Genomic DNA, 27,595 nt, shown 5'->3' on the forward strand with positions numbered 1-27,595 from the left:
CCTTTCTCTATACACATTGCTGAATTGTGCCGTTGGTACAAAAGGCAGAGTGGTTTAATGAAAAGGTTGTTGATATGATAGGAGGTCCATACCTTCCTCTCACTCATCTAGTCTCTCTCAGTGTCTGCTTTCCCCGTGATGGGGTGCGGGGGAGGGAGGTAGGCAGGCCCTTCACCGCAAGTGGCTTCCTTTTGCCCGTGTTGTATGTAGAACTTTGTAAGACTTCCTCTACAACTCGTGGTAATTAATTGAGAGAAGTGTGCTTCATCCAGGTCCTAAGCCTTCATAAATGATTATAAAATGATTTCATCATTGATACTTGATGTGACTGACTTTTGAAAGGCAAGATGAGGCTTGGGAACCATTGTAACCTCCAAGAGTCCTGGGGCGATTAGAAAGTGAATACTTTTACATGTGCTACCCAAACAAAAAATATGTGTTGCAATATTTACCTTAGTTAAGATGGTGCTTCCTTTGAGTGATTGGAATAAACACTAAGGCTTTAAAACAAGCAGTACGTGAGAAATAAACAGCAGCATTATTGAGTTCCAGTTTTCTTCTGTACAGCTTTAATTCTTGATGCTTTTAATATAGAGTCAGATTTATTTGACTGATATTTATTGAGGCCTACTCTGGGCCTAACATAGGCCCTGCCTCAAAACGTATACACACCTAACAAATAATTTATGCCTACGTAGGAAAGCAGACTTTTGCGAGCTAGTTTTATGCAATACCTTTTCTTTGGCTCGGGAAGTTGATAGCTTGGTGATATTTTCTTGCATGGACTAAATCCTTAGAATTGTTTAGGAGATACTGGCCGAAGGTAGTATGTTAAATTTTTGCCAAGGATCTGAACTGTGAAGTAACCCTTCAAAGTTTAGGATCTACAGATCTTTGCTGTTCTTGGGTCAAATTCCAGCTGAGAACCATGCAACCATTAAGCTGTAGGCACTGTAGCGGACATTAAATGTTTCTGATAGAAATCTTTATAAACACAGGAGAATCTTAAGGATACTTTTTATAGTCTAAAACAGCACAGATAAACATCTTAAAACCTTTATTTGCAGATCACATATCAACTTTCAATTTTGGGGCTGTGTTATGCAAATCAAATTTTATTTTAGGTTGGTCATTTCCCCTTCATGGCAGCCTCATTCAACTCATATTAATCTTGAAACTAACAAATGATAACATCTTTACGTCTTCGTTTCATATAAGCTGCTGCTGCCAGGTCCCTCTTCCTCTGTTGGCAAGTATTCTGCGCTGCTGCTTCCTGGTTGAACCCCACTAACTGTGGGTGTTGTATAGTTGTTACACAGGATGATTCTTAGCACTCCACGCCTCAACTCCTCAAACTGCCGTAATTGGGGCTGTACTTTGAGTTCCTGTTTCTGTTCTGCTCTCTCTGCCTCAACTTGTCTTTCCTGTCTGCACCCTTACTCCCATTCCTTTCTGGCTTGTTGTAAGAGGAGTGTCAGGTAGAATGCCATGAGCGGCGTCTCCTCTAAGATTGCAGGGGTTGAAGATGGAATTGACCTAGGGCAGCACCTGGCCCACAGGGGACACTCTTAGTTAGTTCCTTATTCTCTTCTTAATTCCTTTCCAACCTTCTTTTTGTTATCCCTGGACCCCCATGAGACTTATTTTGCTCTTCCAAAGGTGTGCCATTCAGACAAGCTATGTTTCACTCACTTCTGTATCTTTATAGCCTAACCCCTAGCCATTGCTTAGTAAATGTTTGCTGGGTGGATGAGTGCATAGAAAGATAATCCTAGTGAGGGGAAATGATGAGAGGTATTTTCAGACTAGTTGGGTTTTAATTTCATTTGTGGCCACTCCACTTACCCTTTCAGATGAGGAGATAGAGCTGCTTTGGCAGGGTTTATTGTGCCCACATGGTCATTTTGGATTCTTCCACAGTCTCTGGGAATGGACATTCTTGTTTTTAATTTCAAGTAGTCAGGAGATTCTGGGACCATCTGTTTACTAGTGTAGGAAAGGGCAAGGCAACAAGGAGTTCATATGCACATAGTACTCAGGTCAGTTTAACTGAAACCACCAACAGGTCCTCAAATGTCAGACACAGACATAAGGAAGATATTCATTCCTTCACCTTCCATTTGTTTGCTTGTTCATTCAGTCAGCTTCCACTGAGTGCTCTAGTAAGTCTGATACCATGCTACCTGTTGGGGCCTTTTAGGTTACAACAGGGTGATCTGTACACCCTTGATTCGGCCCTCCAGCCAGATCAGTGACTAACACAAATCTTTAAAATGAATTTAATACATTTTTCCTGTGAAAAGAAGGGAAATTTTAAAAAATTAATAGATATTTACTGCACATCTCTTATTGTTTTCCATGCTGGTGACATTGCCGTGAACAGGATAGTACCACCTCTTTGAGATATTACATTCTATTGGGACAGATCGTAATCACAGGAGCATGACAATAAGATCATTTCAGAGAGTGTTAGTTCTTCCTAGGTAGTAAGAGAGGGTAATGAATGGAGAGTGACTGGGAGTTGGGCCATCAGAATGTCCTTGTGAGGTGACATTTGAGCTGAAAGCCAGAAAAAAAGAGAGAAGGTACAAGCTAGGCCCATTTAGATTTAGGCGAAGAGAGTTTTAAGAAAAAGATTTCAGGAGAGAGGTCAGCAATTCTAAAAGCTTTAAGGCAGGACTGGTGCATTGGGGTTTGAAAGACTGTAGGTGTGGCTGGAACATAATGAGTAGTAGAGGGTATGGGAACAGAGGGGAGAGGGCAAAAGGCTGGGTCACATAGGGCCTTACAGGCAGTAGCGAGGACTTTGTTTTATTAGAAGAACAGTGAATTCATTCATCTTTCCTTTCTTCCTCCAAAGAGAGAGAGGGAGAGAGATTCGTTTCATTCATGTCAGTGAATCCTTACAAAGCATCTTCTATGTGAAGAAATAAACATGAATATTATCCTGGTATTATTCTTACAGAGTTTTCAGTTGATGGAGTACGGGGAGAGACACAGGTACTTAAACATCTAAAAAATAAGATACAGAGTGGAATGATATGAGAAGTATGGATAAAGCAAGCCCCAGGCTAGCAATAATAAATGTTTTATGAACAGCTTACTTTATCAATCCTATCAGAAGCCTTACCAGGCTTCCCATGTCTTCTAGCAAAGGGTTTTGTTGCTGCTGCTTTGCTGTGGCAAGAAGTGAGGAGGCCTGCAGCTGGTTAAGGAGAGGTAGATGCACAATTTGGTTTTCACACTTAGGCTGGTGCCTGTTGAAGCGTCTAGCACACTGACTGGATGAATAAATGCCTAAATGATGTAAAAACCCAAGTTTGATGATCATGAGAAAAAATCTCAGAGAAATTGGTTCCAGGACCCCCACAGATACCAAAATCTATGCAGGAAGGCCGACAGCACACATTTGCATGGTTTGCCTGTATCTCTCCCCTTTTTGAGGAGGAGACAGTGACAATTCTTCATTGTCATTCTTTCTTCTGGCACCTTTATCCACAGCTCTACTCATGATCACATTGAACAATGTGAATGAATGCACAGAAAGAGCTTATGCCTTCACATTATGATTATTCATGTATGTGTTCTAGCATATGGAGACTTAAAATGGATAAATAATTTACTGATTTGGCGTGAGGCTGCATGAGAACTTATGTCACTTTTTCATCCTCTTATGCAAGTGTTAATTAGACATCCCTAAACACATTACTCTGCAATCCTCACTCCTCCCATCAAGGTAGCATGATTGCCTAACAAACTCAAGGCTGAAGTAATCAGTCTAAACCAAAATTAGGCCAAAGTAGCATTCCCTTGCTTCCCCTGTTAAAGGAATAACACATATAAGAACATTTACCTTGTGGCGATTATGGGACAAATGCATCCATTAAAAAGCATTTTTTAAGTGACCTCTCTGAATATACTATAAAACAATACAATGGAAGCCCTTTTTTTTCAAGTAAGTTTAAAAAAAAAAATTTTTTTTAAGGAAATCACTTTGGTATAGGAGTATTTGTTTCAGAGATGTTTTGCTGTCGCTGCTCCAAGTGTTTCACTGGCAGCCGCCTTCTGAGGTGACAGTAATGATAGCTAGTCGTTTTTGAGCACCTGCTCCATTCAAGGCTTTGTGCTAGCCACTTCTAGGCACATTAACATATTGAATGCTCACAGCAATCCTAGATGGTAGGTATAATTCCCTGCTACCTTGGCATATCTCTAGGAAATTCTATGCTGATATTTTATTGTTATATACTATTTCCTGCCTCTGTAAACATATTCATAAAATTTAGCTCCAAAGAATTGTGGTTATTATCTAAAATCAAATCTACCCAAATTAAGAGCAATTTTCCCACTTGAGTATATACAAAGTGCCATAGATTTAGAAAGTAATTCTAAAATAGTTAGAATTTTAGAAAATCTTAATGAATAGTGGCAACAGTATTGCCATTTCTCAGTTAACGTAAATATATTTCAATAAAATATTTTTAAAGAAAGTTCACAGAATAACGAAAGGCAATGTCCTCTTAAGACATTATTCTCATCACTGTATAGTCATATCTCTTCTACATATATGGCTATACATATTAGATATGTATACCTTTAAACTTTGTTCGAAACCATTAGGAGAAGAATTACAGAGGACCATGTTTTCTAAATTTAAAACTATTTTATCAACCATTTTCAAAACAAGTCTTATGTTGCCTACTTTTCTGTTTTGTGGAGATGATTATACTGATGAGTTTATGTATTCAGTCATTTGTCACTTCATTTCATAAGCATTTTTGAGCATCTACTGTGTGCTAGACACTGGGAATAGGAACTCAGCCATGAACAGGTTATACAAAGCCCCTGCTTTCATAGAACTTCCATTCTTCTAGAGAAATACCGTAAAAGCAAACAAATCATGAACAGGATCATTTCAGGGTATGGTAACACTATGGAAAAACTGGCATGACGTGCATTCGAGAGTACCCCTTGGGTGGGCCGAGTGTGTACACTGCTGTAGGGTATCCTTAGAAGACTTTTGTGGAGAAAGGACTTTTAATCTGAGGCCTGTGTAAGAAGAAAGATCCAGTCATCCAGAGAGCTTGGGGGAAGAGTTCTAGGCAGAGCAATCAACTAGTTCAAATGCCCTGAGCAGGCATGGTCAGATTCATACACGTCTCTGAGAACATCGCTGTTTCACTCTGCTGTGACTGAGGGATACCACTCGGCCTAGAGGGGTATGCTACCCTTCCTGTCCTCAAAGTCTCAAAGGACTTTTCCATCCTTATGGTCTGGTTTCTGTAATTTTTCTACATCCTTTTGGCTGTCAGCTCTCATGTAGTGCCTCCATCAGTATGGCTTCCCAGTGGCCTCTCTCTGATTTGCAGCAGCCTGCATCTTCTCTGTGCCTAGATTCAAATGACAAAACTTGTTAGGACTATGTGTGAAATAAAAGTAGAAAGTCTTCGTGTCAAGGTTGGAAGTACTCTCCTAGATTACCATCCCTGATCCTTAGTTATGTAATGTTAAAGAGAATGTAATGATGTCGTATGGCACAACTTTACATTCTCCTTTATTCATGTATTTGTTAATTCATTCTTTCCCGCCCACGCCACCCTTTTGTGTTGTTCAGCTGCAGACACATACTTAAAAATGCCCGCACATGTTTTATCCTACTTTTAATGATTTGGGAAAGATAATCTTATAGCCTATAATATCTACCATTTTTCTCTTAGCCCTTATTTAATTTTACATATATGACATTTCAAAGGATGTCACTGCAGTTGTTGTTTGGCATTTATGGGAATAAAACTTTGTAGCACACTTAGACATGTGTTATTTCTAGAGGGAGCCTTGTTTGACTGAAGGACAGTATCCCCTGGCTCTCTAAAACAGGAGGCTCTTAAGAGTGTATTTTATTTAGCTTATTTTTGCCAGTGGCCAAACACTTGAGCTTAAAAGAAAAAGAAGTGTCACCTAGAGTTAACTGACTGTAGCTGTCAAATGGGGATGCTTTCAATAAACTTTAAAAGTGAGTAGGTGAACTTTACACCCTAACAGTTCATAAGCAAGTTGGTAAACATTCAACAAAAATTCTGAGACTGTACCCACTCCCCCTCCAACGGAAGGAAGTAGGTAGATAGTCTCAACAAATGTTACGGCTGAAATCTTTCACATTCATTTGCTCATTTGGAGTTAACTGTAAAGTCCACTTAGTAATTTCTCTTAGACTACAGTCACCTTTTTTGGTCATTATTCCCGCAAAGATAACCGATAGGTTATTTTCCTCCAGAAGCAGGTCTTTGTTTCTTTCTTGAAAGTAATTAAGAAATGTTAAGATTCAGGGGAAACTTGGACTTGCCTTCCACAACAGATTAGATGGCATGGTTGAAAAAGCATAGGCTGGCTCTTCTCTTACTTGGTATGTGGCGCTTGGCAAGCTAACTAATTTCTCTAAGGCCCAAGGTTTTTTATCAGGGAAAAAGGACAATCATAAGTATAGAAAAAAATTAATGACTATTTTTAGCATTTTTAAAAAATGACATCACAGAAACAGTTCATCTAGGAATAAACCCATTTTTTAGGTAAATTTACTTTTAAGTAAATGCTTATTTGCATCATTTTCCATCTAAATGTCTTATTTTTTTTAAAACTCAGGTTTATCTCAAAACTGGTATGTAATTGCCACCTCCCCCATATGATGAGACTGTTTTTAGTCTCAGCTTATCGCAGATATCATTAGAATGCAGAATTAGGTAGTGGTTAGAAGATAAGGCTCTGTGTTGTCAGAGACCTGGGTTCAAATTCCAGCTCAGCTACCCTGGACAAGTTAACCTTTCTAAGCCAAGCCTCTGTTTCCTCATTCATAAAATGGATATAATAATAATATTTATTTCCTAGGACTTTTGTGAGAATTAACTGAGATAATCTATGTAAACCTCTTAGCATGCTTTCTGGTTTATACCAAGTGTTTGTTAAATACTGGTTATCTTCCCTCTTTCCTCTACAGTGCAAATCTTAAATCTTTTCAGTAATACAAAATTTGTCTCTTCCCTGAAATGTCTTATAAAACATTTCCTTAAGCATGACATGCAGCATGACAGGTATGTGAGATGACTTGAGATCCTAAGCCAAGGAGCATTTTGTATAGGTAGAGGTACATTGTAGTTTTCAGGGTATCTCCTATCAATGGTAAATGATCATGCTTTTTCATTTATTTTAGCTCTTTACAATACAGTCATTTAAATTTTTTAAAAGAGATATAAGTGTATTTAAAGGGAGATATTGAACAGAAGTACAGGTGGGCAGTGGATGTGACAAGATACGGAGTTAGAATGTAGTGATGGGTATGGTGGAAATAGTGTTAGACTTGCAGTCTGGAAATCCTGTTTTTTGTCTCAACATCCCAGTAAAGAAAGCATACACTTTGGGATTTGGTAGATATAAGCGTGGAATGTGATGTTATCATTTTCTGCCTCTGTGACCTTGGGAAAGTTACTTAACCTTTCTTGCCTTCCCTTTCTATAAATATTTATTGAAGGTCTACTACATTTCCTTATCTGAAAAATTAAGGTGATCTTTAACAGAATTTCTATAAAGATGCAATGCAAAGAGATAAAATATTTGAAAGCATATATATCTTATATAATTGATATGTTTTATAAATATAATAAGTTTTATACCTCATGTCTAGTAAGTGCTCAGTAAATGTTAGTTCTAGTGTTATTTAGGACCTGTGGTTGCAAGTGACAGAATTCCAAGCTCAACTGGCTTAGGACAGAAGGAATTTGTTGTCTCATGTACTCAGACTATAGGAAGGTTAACAGTGACATATGCCTTGGGAACAGCTGGAAGCAAAAACTCGGATGCCAGAGGACTGTCTCTACCTCTTTTCTCTGTAACTGTGTCTCTGTTAGTGTCATTCTGTCTGGCCACATTTTTCCTCACATCAAGAAACAGAACTACTGGCAGTCCTAAGCTGATGTGACCAGAAAGGGACTGAGCTTGTTTCCAAGCCCAGAAATCCTAGGAATGTCATTGAGTCCAGTATGAGTCTAGTGCTTACCCGGCCAGACATTGGGGTCTAGAGAACAAGAGGTGAAGGAAAATGGTAGGAAAGACCGTTTTCCATAAGGGGAATTGTAGGTGCCTGCTACCATTGCTTTTATCCGTTTCAGCTTCTTCAGGGAAGTACTTAGCCTCTACGGGCTTCAGTTTTCTGGTCTGAAGTTCCAAGGTTTAGATGATGTAATGGATGTGAGTGTACATTTAATGTTTTAAAATTTTATTTATGCAGTTTATTACTGTTATTCTCATGCCCTGTAAATCTTGACATATCATCTGGGGGTTCCCAGGCTGACCGCAGACCCTTGAAGTAGCAGAAAGGGGCCTAAAATTGTTTTAAGAAGCTAGTCCAGTGTGCCAAGTACATTGACTATGCCCCCTTTTAAACTTGTTTTTTGAGTGTAATACATGTACAGAAAGGAGTACATATCCTAAATGCACAATTTGCTGAATTTTAACAAACTAAACACAATTGTATATCCTGTACCTGGATTAAGAATCAACAACAATAGACTCCTAGAAGCCCCCCGCTTGTACCACAAGTAGATTAATGTGTTGATTCATCATCTAAGAAATAATTTAAAAGCGTTACCAGCATCATGATGGCATTTTCCAAACTGTTTTTTTAAATTAAAATATTGCTAAAATTCAACTGCCATATGTCATAAGTATTTTTTTAACACTAAAAGACATCCCAAAACTTAAAAGCACTGTGAAAAGCTCTTCAGGTCATTCCTACTCATTATACTCCTTGAAACATTTTTCTGGCTAAAATTACCATTTAGGTGATAAAATGACAGTGTCCTCTTGCCTGGGTATTGTGCCATTCATGTCTATGCTTGCTTTTTCTCCTTACCAGATTGTAAATGCATGAGAGAATACAAGCCTTAAGATTTCTTAGGTGTCTTGTATTATCTTTCTTGTGCGTAACTTAGCATGATAATTGACTGACTAGAATGCTATCCATTTCACACACTGAGCTTTGTGGAATGACTGTACTTCTCCTGAAACTATAACTACCCAGATGCCAGGGACTTCCAGTCTGAAATGATTCATTGTTAATGAATATGTCAGTTTGCTGTTGCTCTGGTACGCAGGAAAACAAATGCAATTACAAATGAATTTTTCTTTCTTTCTTTTTTTTTAATTTACCAAATCTTCTAATATCTTTTCCCCCTTTTTTCTCTTTTAGGCTCTAGACCAAGATAGAACAGCCCTTCAGAAAGTGAAGAAGTCTGTAAAAGCAATATATAATTCTGGTCAAGGTAAGCACTTACTAAAAATCAGATAACATGAATTATAAATAATGTCTACAGAGTTTTCTTAGTTATTTAAAAGATGTTAAGTTTATAGGAAACTTGACGCAAATGGAAAAGTAAGTAGGTAAAAGAAATTTCTCTTTTTTTCTCTTATCTGGACTATCAGCCCAAGCCTATTAGTGTTTCCAAAACAGAAAGAAGAGAAAGCATTAGTCGCAGTGGATTTTACTATACCCTTAAGTGCTTAATAGAGTTATGAGTAGTTTTGTCACAAGTGACATGAAATAGATAAAATTTCTGTGTGAATTTGGTCAACCTGTAACTCAGTGGCTTCAGTTAAACACATCAGAATCTTTTCCCTTCTTCAGTGTACCTGTACACATTTAAAAATTATTGGCGATGGTCGTGGAAAAAGTTAGAGAGGAGGGGGCAAAGTTAAATTCAGACCTCAACAGACCTGTGAACTATCATCTTTTCTTTTGTTGGAAGGTGTGCCAGATAACCTATGTAACTAAATGTTTTAACTGTCTAGTGACTTTGTCACCTTGGAGTCAAAAGTATGTCATCAGTGAGTAAGAGGAAACAAACCAAATTTAAAAAAAAAAAAAAAAAAAAAAACAGAGTAACCACAAAAAATGGTAGGCTCCAGCACTGTAGAAGAGAGGCATGGAAACAAAATGGATTTCAGAGTTTCTCACTCACATCTTTTGTTACTATTGCAGTACCACCTCACCTACCAATGGGTTACTTCTCTAAGAAATCAGTGGTCTGTAACTTAACAGAAAACCTGGGAGGGAAGGCAGCAGACTATAATAGAAAGAGCGCAGGCCATGAAGTTGGACAGATACGGGCTTTCATCCTTGCTAATCCACTTCTTATTAGCAAGGTGACCTTGAGCTAGTTATTTCTCCTTGAGCTTCCATTTTTCTTCCGTAACACGAGGATAGTGGTATTTAAAAAGTTGTTGAAGGGATTTAATGAGCTCATATCTGAAAAGGGCCTGCCAGGTTACGGGAGTTCAATAAATGCTTGTTCCTCTTAATTTTATCATCATGAAATTATTGAGCTGAATGGAACGTGAACAAGCCAAAACCCTCAGGTACTTTATGGCCCTCCCGTCTCATCAGAGCTGGGAATCACTAGCCAAATGAAACTGGAAACCTAATATTCTCTTGTTTTTTAACCCCCCCAGGCCTTGAGACATTCTGTAGTATTAATTGTTAACACAGTTTGCACCCTGGTGCCTTCATTTTGCTCCCTAATTTCTTTATATCCAATAAAACACTAACTTCTCATTAATATAGATAACTAATGGTCATGTAGTTATGACCAAATGTTGTTTTAGGTCTTGGCTTAAGTTATATACCTAATTTATAACTTCTGCCATTAGCATTTTTTTCAATGAACTCCTACACTGTGATAGGCCCTTATATTTGATATTAGCTCTTTCGGGAGGTGAGTGGGATAAATAACTAGGAGATGCCACAAAGCAGGCTTCTGGGGTGCTGATATTGTCGTTTCTTGATGCTAGTGGTGGTTACATGGTAAAGTTCACTTTTTGATAATTCATCAGATGCTGAACTTAGGATTTATATACTTTTCTGTAGGTATGTATATTATATACCAATAAAAATATATTTAAAGTATTATATACAAGGAGGTTCACTGAAGCCTTGGTTGTGATTTGGAAGAGCAGAAAATAAAAGGGATTTATTAAATAAACAATAGTATATATATAATAGAACACTGCACACCCTTTTAAAAAAGAGAGAAACTCAAGTAGTCTAAGTCTGAGTTTGAATCCTAGCTTTGTTAAACTGGTTCAAGTCAAGTATATTATTTAACTTCCAGGAGTCTTACATTTCCTTACCATAAATTAAAAAAATAATATCTAATGTGCAGGGGATTGTATGGACAAAAGGAGAGACCATCTAAGGCCCCTAATACACTGCCTGCCACATAGTAGGTGCTTAACAAATGGTAGATGGGGGAAAAGGACAGCTAGATGAATGCTTGAGTGCCTTCTCTATTTTAATTCAGTGATTCCACATAAAACGTTTGACCAGCCTGATTTTATAAAGAGCTTAATGAGAACCATTATTTGTCTCAGGAAGAACGGTCAGTTCTCTGTAATGTGATGATGGTTTGTGCCTGAGGCTCTACACTTGTGAGCTGCAAAAAGGAGATCTTTGCTTTACAGCTGTGAGATGCTGCTGTATTTACTGTGCTGAAGGCCCCCTCCATGTGACTCTTTTCCAAATGTTCTCCCTCAAGATGCATTTCATCCCTTGGCCACAATGACCACATCACTCAACAGCTCATACAAAGGCTCCTCTACTGGGGGATATGCTTCTTCCTGTTCTTTAAAGGATTTCCTTGATCACAGCTGCCCTGGGTATGACAGAAGGGAGAGATTGTTCCTGTATGGATGTAAAGAGGAGAGAGTTCAAGGGCTATATGTGTAATTTGGGTATGGCTTCCTCCAGTAGACTGCACCCTCTTTGTGGATGGGAGTGGCACAGCTAACTGAACATTGAATCTCTCCAGTCTGGATTAGGGGTTCTGTGTGCCCTACTTCTAGGTTTGTACTATTAGAGTAGCCTCTAGTGACATATGGTTTTAAATTTTAAATAAATTAAAATAAAATGTAAAATTCAGTTCTTCAGTTTTAGCCACATTTCAAGAATTTAACAGCCATATATGACTAGTGGGTGCCATATTGGATAGTGCAGAAATAAAAACTTCTCCATCATCACAGGAAGTTCTTTTGTTCTATTAGACTGATACTGTAGGAGAACATGTATCCCACTGTATTGCAATTATTAACCATCTCTCTTGGAGTAGATAATGAGTCTTACCTTTGTTGATTAGGATCACCTGAAGAACTCTTAAAAACAAAAACAGGAATCTCTCAGACCCTTACCCTAGAATTGTTCCAGAGTAGAGCCTAGCTATTGAGATTAAAAAATATGTTATTCCCCAGCGGATTCTAACTTGCAGCTAAAATTAAGAACCGTTGCACTGGCCTATGAGCTTTTTGATAAGACTAGTACTATGTTTTTCATCTTCGTAGTTTATGCATTTGTCAAGGTAATTTATTAGTTTGTTCAAAAAGGTATTTATTGAGCACCTATTATATTCTCCTGTTCTGGGCGTTAGGTGTTTGGCATATCAAAGTCTCCGCCTTCATGAATTTTACAATCCAGTAGGGGAGAGATAAATGTTAATCAGATCATCAAACTGGAAAGTATTTATAACTAGAAACTAGGATGTGCTATAAAAGAAAGCTTACAAAGTGCAAAGGGTGAAATAGGAAGAAGGATCTGAGGTAGTATGAGGAAGGTACTAAGGGAGTACCACCTGGAGGAAATGATATTCGTTGTGTATTTATGCTGTACTAGGCTAAGCCAAACAAGCCGATAAGGAAAGTACCATTGTTCTCATTTTATAGATAATGAAACTGAAGCTTAGAGAGCCAGAATAACTTGTTCAGGGTACCATACCTGGCAAATAACAGAAAGAGAGCCCAGCTGCCCCCAGCTTTGCTCTTTACAGGTACTTTGTATTTGTCTTCTACCTAACACATGGCAGGGGCTCAATAAGGGTTGAATGAATCGCTACATGTTGGCTGGATGGATTACTACCTGGGAAGCTCTCTGAGACCAGCTATTAATATTCACTAATCGTGAATATTCATGAATGGATCCATCAAATGGAAACTCCCAGCATTGTAATCTGTGGGATGACTTTGGTGTTTCCCAGATGAGACCACAAATAGTATTACCATGGTCCTGTCTCAGAAATATAGGGACAAACTCAGATCCCTCCAGGTTCCTCACAGACTATTGAGACCTGATAGGGTTTCTGCAGTCATGAGCAAGTATAGTATAGCTGGGTTTATGGACAACACTATGACATTTAATTCTTTAAAAATGACTAAATGAGTAAAACAGTGGTGTTGCATAGCTTTCCATGATACATGCTCAGTGGAATCCAAGCTGTTTCCCTGCAAGGGCTTTTGGCCTCATCCAGAGAAACCACAAGAAGCTGAACCCTGCTATCTGTTTCCCAATGCATTTTTATAATTTTCTTGTTTTCTCACAATGCTTAAGTGATACAAAACCCATGGGATACTTTTTGAACATTTAAAAAGCATTTCTATATTTCTGGTTGGAGGTTACCAATCACTCAACTTCACAAAGTGATTTGAAAGATGGCTAAACATTGTGAAGCTTGTTACTCTTAAAATGTGCTATTTTTACACATAAACTTTTATCAGTACTAGTACACAGTATGAAAATGAGGGGTTTTTGGTTGTTGTTGTTTGTTTTGTTTTGTTTTGTTTTTTAACAAATTGTCTCCATGCAAGCCCTTTAGTTTCAAGATTGTTCTGGGAATTTGTGTCTCACTTTTCCTTGTTGTGTATGAGGACATTTTAAAAAACAAAACAAAACTCAATTCTGTGAACTGCTTAGACCAATGGAAAATTCTCCACGCTATTCAGTTTTCCTGTGTTATTCTCTAAGTTTTGAAGTTTTAACATTATTAATCTGTGAAACAGATTGTCGTTTAGGAAGTCTGCCTTAGTGGTCCCTCTCCCTTTTCCCTTTTCTCCCTCCTTTTGCCCTTTTGCTAATGTATGATTAAAATGACTAGTTTCTTGGGCACTGTGGAGGTTTTAATTTATTGTAATTCTTGGGCAATTTTCTTTACAAAGATAGAGCCTAATCCCCCTTCCCCTTGAATGTACCACCAGAGTTATTAACTCCCTTCTAATGAATAGAATGTAGTAGAAGTGATGCCATGTGATTTCCAAGGCCAGTCCATAGGCAAGATAGCTTCCACCTGGTCCTTCCATTCTTTTTCTGATCATTTTCTTTGAAGGAAGCCAGCTACCATATTGAGGATACTCAAGCAGTCCTATGGAGAACTACCACACACTTGCCAGCCTTGCAAGTGAGACATGGAAGCAAATCTAACCCCAGGCAAACTTTCAGACAACTGTAGCCCTGGCTGGCATCTTGATCTTGATCTTTGTGAGAGACCCTGGGTCAGTACAGTAGGAGTGGGGCTGGCATTCCCTCGGAAGCATAAGCATGTGAATGCACATAAGTCAGGTGTGGCTTGAGAAAAGAGCTTACTGTTTGCTTCTCAGTATTGTTTAAAAAACACAGTGTGACACTTTTACAAATGGAAGCATGTGGTTCATAGTAAGCATGGGTATACTGAGTTTTCTGTTCTACCAAATGAGTTAGGTTGAAAACATTAATCTTTTTGAACAGATACATTCTCACACAACACAGTTACAGGTATACACTTTTTTCTGGGAATAGGAACTCAGGATATTCCTGCTACTAGGTCTTTTTCTGTGTTAAAGTTTTGGCTTTTTTTTTTTTTTTTGCTCAAATTAAATGAACATATTATTATATGGCTGGTACCTTAGAATGTATGCCAGGATATATTCAGAATAAATGATAGCTTATTGGTAACACATGCTGCCCCTTAGAATCTATAACATTGTTGGTCTGAAAGTTGAGGCTTGTAAATCCTTTAATGTTTCTGGGCAAGAAAAAAATGATAGTGGTATATAATTTGATCACAAGCATATGATGTGAAAGTCTTATTTTCAAAACACAGCTAAATTGTTGTAAACAGTTTTGTAGCTTTTTCATTACAAGAAAGACAGCCATTGATTTTATTTCCTTACATTTTTGTCTCCCATTCCCTTTCAGTTAGAATTAAGTAGTAGTTTTATAAGAGAGTATTTGTGTTTTTTAAGGCAAAAAATGTGTGGTGTTCTCTCCAGTTTTTCATTTTGTTAAATTATGTATTTTAAGAAAAAGCTCATAGTGCACAAGGAAATCTAGGATTTTAAAGGTAAAGTACTCAATTTATCAATGGATAGGAAGCAAATGCTTTTGTAACCAAACAACTTCATTTGAGCTATTTTTTAGTTAAGCATTTCCTCAAACTTGAAGGTATAGTGTGACTTCAGTTGTAACTAGAGTTGGTAATTAGGTTCGGTGTCTTACCGTGGTGTCATGTAATGCTTATTTTAATCCTGCGGTGTTCAGTGGGGAGAATAATTCTCTTAACAGGCATATGTAAGAGGTATAATAGATTAGAATAAAATGTCACAAGGTGTACAAAAGCAGCTTGTCTCTAGGAAATTTTACCTTTTTTGCTGTTTTCAAGTTTGTGGATAACCAGATTTTTTTTTTAAATCTTTTTGAATTACAGTAAATTGATTAATAAAAATAAAAATTCTTAAGCTCTTAAAAGGCTTTAGATAGAAATACCATGATTGAGCAAAATCTAAACAAATTTCTTTGGGCCTTCAAGGCATTTTGAATTCTTGTGGGTCTATTATTACTCCTTGGGAAGTGAAAACAAATTAAAATAATGAGTTCCTTCAGAATGGTCAAGGAAGGGTTTTTTTTCCCCCAAAAGTGAATATACTTACCCAGGAGAGCATTACTCCTTAAATTATGTGGGGATAAACTGGAGGGATTCAAAAGAATGCTGTTTAAAAATCGGTGTCTCTTTCCAGAATAATATTAAAACCCCAGGCTTCTTAGAAAGTTTCAATTTTTGGATCCTAGTTATTGGCTCGCATATTCTTTTACTTGAAATTAGAAGCTATTCACTGCGTGTATGAGCCTGTGTATGCACTTCCTCTATTTTGCTGGTTGTAGAATGAGTGCTCTCATTTTACTTAAAATGAGTTAATTTTTTAATGATGTGTGCTTCTATCTTTGGGGAATATACATCATGATAAATTAAGTAGTTTTAAATAATTTTATCCCACAACCACTAGTTTGGGGTTGGTGTATTTTTTTTTTTTTTTTTTTTTTTTTTGGAGACAGGATCTCACTGTGTTGCCCAGGCTGCAGTGCAGTAGCGCAGTCTCAGCTCACTGTATCCTTGACCTCCCAGGCTCAGGTGATCCTCCCTCCTCAGCCTCCCGAGTAGCAGCTGGGACCACAGTTGCATGCCACCATGCCCAGCTAATTTTTGTTTTGTGTGTGGGAGGGAGGTGATGTTTGGTAGAGATGGGGCTTCACCATGTTGCCCAGGCTGGTCTTGAACCCACCTCTGCCTACCACAGTGTTGGGGTTTACAGGTGTGAGCCACCACGCCCAGCCTAGTTTGGGGTTTTTTTTTAAGCCTTAGGATGAACAACAAATTTGCTCTGTTAAAGGTGAATATATAAATGTGTTTCTATGCTTTAATGATTTATTTTGGTAAAAATAAATAATAGATGCCATTTGTTGAATACCTACTATGTGCCAGGTAGAGTCCATTGTGCTTTTCAGTCTTCAATTAATTATTTTCACTGTTTACATAAAGATTCAGATTAATGACTGTTAGGAACCACCTTTGAGCCTTAAACAGACCCTTCTTGACAACTACAGTCAAGATTCTATGACTTTACCTATGTCTTGCTGCCTCTTATTTCCAGTTGCATTTTCATCATTCTTAAATGGTTTATGTCTCATTAAAGTAGGATTGTATTTTCCTGTATAAAGCTGTTGCACTTAAACCATGGCAAAGAATCTGCCCTCTGAAAACAACCGTGCCATGACAACCTCTAACAAGCAGTCATATGTGTGTGTTTAATTTTATTTCTAGTTCACATGTCAACGTGAATTTTTATATGTCTATTTTTACGACTGGAGAGGTTTCTCCAATTAAGCCTTTAGCAAGAAAGAATAACTACTTATTGATTTTGTGATGCCCCATTTGGGTATGCAAATCAAGCAGATTGTGCCTGATTCTGAAGTGGTTTTCATTGATAATCAGTACCATAAGACAGAACATTTAGAGGTTGATAGAGGATGACTTTGCTTGGCCAGTTTGTCTGTTGCATTCACAGGCAACAGGGATATTTTCAGATCTTCCATGTCTCGGGTAATTGATCAAACATGTACTTTTTTCTTTATGGAGAACAGTATGGGTGCTGAGGGGACTGGAACAGCCCGTGCTGATTTTTCTCACTGGTGTTTTCTGGTTTCTTCCCCCATTGTGAAAGTGCAGTGTGATATTAATGTGTTTACTGTAGAAAAATCAGATGAGCTAAAAGAAAAAAATAATAGGCACGTGTCTTTTTAAATTTTTTTTTTCAAGTTAAAGGTTTGTTTTTTCCATTATTTAGATCCTTTTTTTTTTTTTTTTTTTTTTTTTTTTTTTTAAACTCAGGGTCTCATGCTGTTGCCCAGGCTGGAGTGCGATGGCATGATCTTGGCTCACTTCAGCCTCGTCGTCCTAGACTCAGGTGGTCCTCCCACCTCAACCTCCCGAGTAGCTGGGACCACAGGCACTTGCTACCATGCCTGGCTAATTTTTGTGGTTTTTGTAGGGACGTGGTTTTGCCGTATTTCCTAGACTGGTCTTGACCACCTGGGCTCCAGCAGTTCACCCACCTTGGCTTCCCAAAGTGCTAATTACCAGCGTGAGCCACTGCTCCTGGCCCATTGTGTGTATTCTGAATCACAAACACACACTTTTGGAGTACCCTGCACATCTGTGTTCTCTGTGGTCCTCATTATCTTACTTGTCCACATTTGAGGGTGATGCCTTTTCCCAGAGTTCTGAAGTGGAGAAGCCTAGTTGAGGTCATGTTTTGGGGAGTGTTCTATGCTGCCTGTACAGTGAGGAGTTGGGATGCTCCTAGGTAGAGAGCTGGGATGTGATCTCTACTCTGACAGGAAGTAACTAAGTATTTCTTAACAAGTCCTTCATTTCTCAGGACCTTGGTTTTTCTACCAGTGAAACAGAGATGATGATTTTTTTTCTGGTCTGTTTATGAAGTGAGATGAAGATACTTTGGTAGCCTCTAAAATGCCCTGTTTATACCCAAAGGGGAGTTGATAGTTTCTAACAATACCGCATTTCTATAGCAACTGATCCAAAGAGACCTGCCCCTTTTGATCACACATGTGCTGTTGCCCTTCCCTCAGACTCGCCAACTGTGCACCCAGAAAGGGCAAGAAGCTTTGTCTTCAGATACAGCTAACATTTCTTCTAATTCCGAACATTGTGGGGTCATAGATAGACCCCTTAGTAAACCTCAGAAAGACAACACACTTTATCTGAACCTAAAACAAAAAATCTTACAAAGCAGAATATTTCAGTTAATTTCAGGGGTTTTTGGAACCTCTGACATTGAGATCAGAACCAGTGATTTATATAAACAATGTTATATGTAATATGTACTATGTTATATGTAGTATAATATATAATAATATATAATTGATTAAATAAACATACAAGCATTGACTGGAAATGCTTTGAAATGTTTTACTGACAGAGATTGATGATTAAAAATAATTCGGAGAGTCCAGGTGCAGTGTGGCTCACGCCTGTAGTTCCAGCACTTTGGGAGACCAAGGGAGGCGAATCACTTGAGCCCAGGAATTCGAGACCAGCCTGGGCAACATGGCAAAACCCCATCTCTGCAAAAAAAAAAAAAAAAAATTAGCTGAGCATGGTAGCATGCACCTGGGGTTCCAGCTACTCAGGAGGCTGAGGTGGGAGAATTGCCAGAACCAGTGAGGTCAAGTCTGCAGTGAGCTGTAATTGCACCACTGCACTCCAACCTGGGCAACAGAATGAGATCCTGTCTCAAAAAAACAACCACAAAATATAGTTTGCAGAGCACTGGTTCAGAGGGTAGCTGCTCAGGCTGAGTCCTGTCCTAGGCTACCACCTCATTAGCAGAACAAGAACCCAATGAGGTTTTATTATCTCAATTTTACATATAATTTATAAGCCAAGAAACTAACTCAGAAGGACTTAAAGGTCGTACCCAAGGCCATAATTCTAAACACTAAATAACCTTTGTATCCCATTGTAGGTGCTTAGTGAAAGTTTGTGAATTAGTAGTAAAATACGGGGTCCTATTTTTAAACACCTATTTATTTAGAAGGGTTGGCTCCATTGGGTGGTTATACTGTGGAGGCTGAAGCAGGGGAGGAATTGGTTGTGTCTTTGCTGCCTATTTTAGGGGCCAGATCTCAAAGCATTGCAATTACCTACAGAGCCATCAGTAAACTGAAGTGTAATGTGTACTTCTTCTGGCAGGTAGGAAGGCTGTATGATGAAGCCAGAAGAGAGAACATTTCTACTTCTGCTATAGGAGAGTGATGTTCAGGTGCTGTTTAAATCCTGAGTAATAGCCCTGTGGAACTCTTTGGGTATCTTTTCTTGGGGCTCTGTTATTTAATGGATTTGTCAGTGCTGCAGAAATGAGAATATGCATGCTGAGTTTCCAGATAACACCCCAGAGGCTGGGGCCAGACTCGTGCTGAGGCTTGGCTAGGACTTTGAAAGAACAACTCCAAATTCAAAATGACCTTCAGAAATTATAGAAATGAATCATCCAAAGTGGCATGGAGAAAAGCAGTTTTAAAAAATGTCCACAAGGCTTTCTGCCTCCAAGGACTTTGTCTTTAATCTTAACAATAGACTAATACAGTTAGTGGTGGTGGGAAAATGTAAGGAAACAGAGATTCAGGGAAGTGAAACAATTTGCTCATAATCAGCAGTTGTTTCCAAATTAGTGTTATAGATAAGAAAATAAGGAGCTTAGATCCAAAAATCCAGCCCTCATTCCCCAATAATATGGTGTCTGTAAAGTTAAAACAAATTTTTTCCGGGTCACAGGACAGGCGGCACTAAGTTTATGGATTGGTGTGGCAAAAAGGATCTGAGCAACTATCTGTTGATGAACAGGAACAGAGGGCAGTGCTTTTAAAACTTTAACCTATCACGGCACTTTGGGAGGCTGAGGTGGGAGAATTGCTTGAGGGCTGGATTTTGAGACTAGCCTGGACTACATAGTAAGACTCCATCTCTTTAAAAAAAAAAAAAAAAAAAAAAAGCGAAGCGTGGTAGTGCATGCCCGTAGTCCCAGCTACTAGGGAGAGGCCGAAGTGGGAATATCACTTGAGCCCAGGAGATTGAGGCTACAGCAAGCTAGACCATGCTGCGGCATTACAGCCTGGGCAACAGAGCAAGATACCCTTTCTCTTAAAACAAAACAAAATCTTAACCTACCTAGCTCTAGATTGAAGGTGGTAAACTCTGAGGCAACCAAAGACTCCATGTTAGTTTCTGTTTATCTCAGCCCACCTAAGCAAACACTGGCTTCATTATTCCTGAGTACTTTATGGTACCTGTATGGTATGCTGCTACCTCTTGCCACACCCCAAGTCTACTTGTTAAACAACTATTCATTTTTCAAGTTTCTGCTCAGTTATCTTCTCTTATGAAACCTAATCCACTCCATTCAAGTGTCGTCTCTGTGTTCTTTTTTTTTTTATCAAATATTAAATAGTTGCCTTCTTTAGAACTATAGGAGTTCTAAAGTTAGAACTCCTTCTCATGCCATATAGATAATTTCATTGCAGATGTATTAAGTATTTAAATATTGAAGTGAATAAAACTTTAGAAAGTTTAATAACTTACTTTCATAAACCCTTTCCTGTGCTATATAAACATTGTTTTGGGTTAAAGATTAAGTGTTTTTAAAAATACTATTAGAAGGCTTAGGAACATAAGGCAGGAAACCAAAAAAAGTCTTTTGCATACAGATTGATATATATGATTACATGACATTTTTAAATTTCTCTATGGCAAAGGGCACCATTAACAAGTTACAAGATAAATGGAAGAAATATTTGCAACACATATTATAAAAGTTTCTATCCCTTGTACAAGACATTCTTACAAACTGATAGGAAAAATACTAGCATCGGAAAACTAAGCTAAATATGTAAACAGGCAGAAAAGGAAATGTTAATGGACAATAAAATACAAAAAGATAGGCTTACTATAGTCAATTTTTTATACACATGTGGCCAGAATTAAAAAAGAATAGTAACATCTATGTGCTGATATGGTTGAAGAGAGTTAGCCCCTGTTACATGTGCATTGCTGCTGAGAATGTGAATTGCTTTAACCAGCTTCTCTGGAAAGAATGTGGCAGTATTAATTAAAATTTGAAATGTACACACTATCCCCCAGCAATCCTGCTTTTGTGAATATATTTTTCCAGCGATAAAGTAATGGCATGTAACAGCTTGTGTATCAGAGTATTTATTGCAGCATTGTGTTTTGATGGCAAAAGCTGCAGAAAACCTAGTATCCTCTCAACAGGGGGATTTGTTATGGAACATAATCACAGTTAAAATAATTAGGTTTACTTATATTAAATTTCATGATTTTTATTCCATAGGAAAAAAGCAAGCCATGGTGGTCGTATGTAATATCCCACTTATTTTTTTTAAAAGGGAGAAAGGGGTGAAAACACCTATATTTGTGTGTCTGTGTGTGTATGTATGTTTTTTTAAATTATAAGATGTCACTGAGATACACTCCAGATTATTAACTTTGCTTATTTTAAGGGGATGGGATTGGAAAAGGGGAAAGGAAATTATAATTTTATCTTTATATATCTCTGTAATAGCATATGAATTACTTATATAATTTTAAAAACAAATAGAATTAAGTATTTTATAAGTGTGATTAGTGCTACAAAATATGTATAGGATAATATAAAAAGAATTTGTCACTTCCCCTTTTATGGCAGTGCTATGATTTATGTCACATATTACATGGGTTTATTATTACATTATAGCTTACTGTATTTTATATGGCTGGCACATGGCTGCTGGTAAGTATTTTTTGCAAGAAGGAAAAAGGCTTGTTTTATGAGAATCAACTATATGCAGTGAGCATTTTACTGAGCACTCACTATGTGCCAGGCCCAGCACTGGTAACTGAACATATAACTCTGTAAAGCTGGGACCCCCAGCTTGTCAAGAGGCTAAGAAGAGAATGAATAACAGGATGCTTGGTAGGTTACACTTACATTGAAAGTCAGGGTGAGTCCTGAAATTGTGATGGAACTTATAGACAGGAGAACTTTGGATAGGTTTTATGACTGGAGTGTAATAACGCACGTATCCCAGCTAGCCTCTGGAAGAGTTTTCTTCGTTCATAAGGATAAGATGATAAACACATGTTTATCATGTGTTCCTCTGGACTCTTAACAAAGAAGGAGAGCATGCGTAAAGACCTTGGAAGAGAGGCTAGGCTCCCAGGAAAGAGTATGGGAAATTAAGGAAGTAAGACTCTGGAGTGTGGAATGGTACTTAGCATCTTATGAACATCCACTGCATACCAGATACTAGATGAGGCACTTCATAGTCTTTCTCATCTATTTCCCTTAATAACCCCATCAAGTAGGTATTAATTACATTTTAGAAGACAGAGTCTGAGATGATATATAAATTGCCCTAGATCACAGTTTATAAACAGAAAACGTGGAATTTGATCCACAGTCATCTTATATGTCCTGGAATCCTCCAAAAAATACCATGTTTAAATTAGCATCCATTAGCATTAGAACTCCAGCTCTGAATTTTAGGGTATATGAAATTAACAGAAGTAAAGGTATTTTTAGACTCATGCCATATACCTTATAGTCATTGTCCCATTTCATGTATGAAGTTGAGGCCCAGATAAGTTAAGTGCCATTTCCAAGGTTATATATGCCCAGTTAGAACCAGAGTGGGGATTCAGACCCCAGTCTCTGTGTCACTGAGGCCTGTGTTCTGTGTGATCTTTCACCAAATGATGTCTAGGTTTGCCTGGTTGTGGTTTGGAATGCTCTTTAGGATGGATTTATGAGAGTATTCTCAAGGCCTTATTATACCCGTTAAGTAGAAATAATCCTTTGTGGTTTTATAATTTTTTTGTGTTTTTCCAAAAGAGCTTTTGTATTAATTTTGACACCTTTACCTGTTAGTGGCCAATCAGCAGGGGGCCAATGATGTTATTAGACCTGTTTTATATGTGAAGAAATTAAGGCCCCTAGGAGCTTCAGTCTCCTGACATGGTAGAGTCTGGAACTAAGACCTGGATTTTCAGGTTTCTCAATCACTTGGCATCTGGCTAAAGTTAAAAGACTTCTAGAGGCTCCTACACTTAACCAAGTATACTAGTTAGGAGCACAGGCTTTAGGGTCAGTGCCTGTCACTACTGCTTCTTATCTGTATGACATTGGGGCAACTTGCTTAACTACTCTAAACCAGTTTCTAAATTGTGAACATTGAACAAGATAATGCAGGAAAAATACTTAGCATACTTCTTGGCACATTAATCAAAAATTGTAATTGCAAATAATTATCTTTATTATTACTTTGTCAGTATTATTACAGGACAGGAAGTCTTGTTTTATTTACCTTTTTGTTCCTGATATTTGTCATCAAGTCTTTCACATAGTGGATTCTGAATAGATATTGTGGCACACAATATTCTGGTATTCACGATAGTCTTTCCTGAGTGTGTCAGTGGAGAAGGATAGGTTTTGGAATCAAATGAAGTGGGATCTAATCCTTTCCTCACCACTGAGTTTCATTTTTCTTATCTATAAAGCAACTGCCTTGAGGGAGTATCACATGAGTTTCAGGATATTCACTGTGATTGAATCCCTCTACATAGTCAGTGCTTAATAAGTAGCAGCCATAATTAGAGTTGCTGAGAATCAAAGGTTAGGTTGGCAGGCAGTCCAGTCCAGAGGTTTTGTGAAAATTGCTCAATTTGGTAAGATATAACACATGGTGTTAGTTAGACAAACCCGTCAGGGAGAGACCTATTCAATAATTGCTATGGTTCTGAAAGTTTTGAGGAAAGTCTCATTGGATGAGTATACAAAGAAAGTTTAAAGAGTATTGAATTTTAATGTATTCCTAAGGTATTTGCTATTGCCAATCCCTAGGGATAGAAACTCTTCTGCATTGTCTGAAGCCTCTGCCTCCTGTCCACGGGGTAAAAGGCTGGCTCCAATGCAGTGGCCAAAGATGAATAGTTGGTATGGTTGTCATCATTGTGTCATTGCCATTATAAATATTTATTGAGCTCATCGTGTACCAGGCACTTGGCATGCAATATCTTATATTTAATAGCATCTCTATGAGGTAAATGCCATTATAATTTCCATTTTCCAGATGGGGAGGATGAGGTTTAGAAAGATAAAGCTACTTGACCAAGGTACCACACAGACAGTAAATGATAGACTTAAGATTTGAACCTAGGCCTGTCCTACTTTAGGATGTGGAGTATAGGGGAGGGAAAAAACATTCTTGGCTGACATCTGCAAATTAAATGGACAAAAGACAAATTAACAGGAGAAAAGGCTTATTTAGTATGGACATAAGGGGCCTCACAGAAAAGAAATGAAAAATCCCGAAGAAGCAGCTAGGCCTAGGAGCTTATATATACCATTTTAGCAAAGGGCAGAAAATTGTGGAGAAGTGACAAGACAGAGAAAAAGAGGTTTCTAGGAATTATAGGGCAGTAAATTATAGGGAAGATAAATATAAGGGGGAAACAAATAGATGATAGGGGTTATTTTAACAAGGTTTATTTATGCAGGTTCATCTTGGTGCTGACATTTCATCTCTTGTGACAAGGGTTTTTCTCCTCTTCCTAGAAAGGAGGTGGGGGAAACACTTTATAAAGGGAGATTTATGCCTTACTTTTGGGCAGAATATTTTCTTCCTTTCGTTTCCTTCCATTCTCCTCTCCCTTCTTCCTTCCTTCTTTTTCTTTTCTTTCCTTTCTTCCTCTTTTCTTTGTTCAAGGTCTCACTCCGTCACCCAGGCTGGAGTGTAGTGGCACAATTACCACTCACTGCAGCATCGACTTCCCAGGCTCCAGCAATCCTCCTGCCTCAGCCTCACAAGTAGCTGGGACCACAGGCTCATACCACAGTGCCTGGCTAATTTTTGTATTTTTGGTAGAGACCGGTGATATGGTCTGGATCTGTGTCCCTACCCAAATCTCATCTTGAATTGTAATCTGAATTGTAATCTCCACGTATTGAATTGTAATCCGTATTGTAATCCCCACCTTATAGGAAGTGATTGAATCACGGGGGTGGTTCCCCCATACTGTTCTCATCGTAGTGACTGAGGTCTCACAAAATCTGATGGTTTTGTGGGGAGTTTTTCCTTCCTTCACTCTGCACTTCTCTCATACTTCTCCTCGCTGTTACCATGTGAAGAAGGATGTGTTTGCTTCCCCTTCCACCATGATTCTAAGTTTCCTGAGGCCTCCTCAGCCATGCTGAACTGAGTCAATTAAACTTCTTTTTAAAATAAATTACCAAGTCTTAGGTATGTCTTTTAGCAGTGTGAGAATGGACTAATACAATGGGGTTTTACCATGTTGCCCAGGTTGGTCTCAAACTCCTGGGCTCAAGCCATCTGCCCACCTCAGCCTCCCAAAGTGCTGGGATTACAGGTATGAACCACTGCACCCAGCCACCTTGCTGTTTCTTAATTGCTTTAAGCTCAAAATAATAGTTATGCTGAAGTGGTTTGTTTTGGGGTGGCATATTCTAATTTAAATTCCCTTATTTATGAGCTGTATGAACAAGGGTTAAGTGTTTGTATCTACACACTTGGATGGTAATAGTACTTATCTCATGGACTGTTAGTAAGAGTGAATGGAGTAATGTATTGTATCTAAAGTGCTTAATGCAATAACATACAGTCAATAAACTAGCTCTAATCATGATTATTACTGGAATAGTAATACTACAGTAGTAAATCAGTGATTAGTTTATATTAGTCATCTCCCCACAGAAATGCTGGTAGTTGAAATCCTGATGAAGTGGCCTTTTCTGGTCTAGTTGTGAAAACTAGACCAGATTTCATTCTTGTATCATTTCATTCTTATTTGAACTGAAAGGATTCACCTAGCTCTTAGAATTATCTTGCAGGCCAGGCATGGTGGCTTATACCTGTAAATCCTAGCACTTGGGGAGGCCAAGGTGGGAGGATCACATGAGCCCAGGAATTGGAGGCCCGCCTGGGCAACATGGCAAGACCCCATCTCTACAAAAAATTAAAAATTAGCCGGGCCTGATGGCATGTGCCTATAGTCCCAGCTACTTCGGAGGCTGAGTTGGGAGGATTACTTGAGCCCAGTAGGTTGAGGCTGCAGTGAGCCATGTTCATGCCACTGCACTCCACGCAGGTCTACAATAGCAAGACCTTGTCTCAACAACAACAACAAAACAATTATCTTGCCTTCTGCAACAATGTCATGGATGCCAGAAGTTTCTTAGGAATATTGGGAAAGAATGTCTCTTCTTCACGGATGAATCACATTTCTTTCTGCGTTCTTTTCTTTTATCCAGTCTCTTTCTCACCTACTTACCCTAGCCTCCACTGTACTGTATGCCCAAAAGTCTCCCAGCGCTCGCATGTAGTAAAGATCTTAAAACAGAGCTGCATCCTGCTCTCTAAAACCTCTTGAAGTGAGTGGGCCATTTTCTGCCTTACCAGTCCCTCTCCTTCAGACACACTTGTTCCTGTGGCAGTGCTCCACCACTGCAGCTTTCTTTCCCTCCTCTTCCCTATACTTCTGAACTGACATTCCCCTCAGATGGCTGAATGTACTCTGCAATGTGTTCATCCCTTCTGCCGTTGCCCTTGCTGTTTCCTCCACCAGAATCATGGTTCTTTGCTGTCTCACTCTCTGTGCCTGTTGAAAATCTGCTGGGTAAACCCTTAATTTTGTACACAGGTGTGTGTCTCGGGGACGTGTGTGTGATCTTTCTAGTATTGACATTGATAACTTTATAATACAGTATGTTAAAAAAATAATTAAGACGTGAGACCTGTGTTTTTATTCTGTTTGATATTACAGACATTTCTCTGTATTATAAGTAGTCATGGATATATTGCGGTAACAGTAGCTGACATTTTGGGGCACATGCCACATGTCAGGCACTATTTTAAGCACCTTACATTTAATTTTCTGTCGTTTTTATTTTCATAGGATTATTATTATTATTATTATTACCCCAAGATATGTCTTACTAAACTGTTATATCTCTAAGCTAGGCAATGTTTTTATACACACACACACACACACACACACGTGCATACATATATATGTGAGACATATATATGCCAGTATATACACACATACATACATACATATGCATATATAGAGAGAAAGAAACTACGTGGTTATTCAGCTGTGGAATTAGCAAAACATACAGGACCCATGACCTAGCCTATACTTAATCTAGTCTTCCGCCTCACTCACGTCACATTTCATGTTTCATCTACCTAATAAGCATAATTCTTCCCTTGCAGAACTAGTGAGGGTGAAATATGAGACTGTAGAAAGCATAAGCATTTGGGTCACAGAAGGTTCTCAGCTCCTCCCAGCACCTTCTTCCCATGGCCTGTCTCTGCCTTAGCCCT

General features: G+C 38.4%; 1 protein-coding gene across 3 annotated transcripts in view; it reads left to right on the forward strand.

The window, feature by feature from the left end:
* LOC105492844 (ArfGAP with SH3 domain, ankyrin repeat and PH domain 1) overlaps positions 1 to 27,595 on the forward strand; it is a 395,792-nt gene that overhangs the window by 193,774 nt on the left and 174,423 nt on the right. For all 3 annotated transcript variants that reach the window (XM_024796318.2, XM_071067822.1, XM_071067823.1), the window contains one exon: positions 9,239 to 9,311. In XM_024796318.2, the coding sequence (XP_024652086.2) occupies positions 9,239 to 9,311 (73 nt within the window). The remainder of the gene's footprint in view (positions 1 to 9,238; positions 9,312 to 27,595) is intronic.

This window comes from Macaca nemestrina, chromosome 8 (genome assembly GCF_043159975.1).
Source record: "Macaca nemestrina isolate mMacNem1 chromosome 8, mMacNem.hap1, whole genome shotgun sequence".
Lineage (NCBI taxonomy): Eukaryota > Metazoa > Chordata > Mammalia > Primates > Cercopithecidae > Macaca > Macaca nemestrina.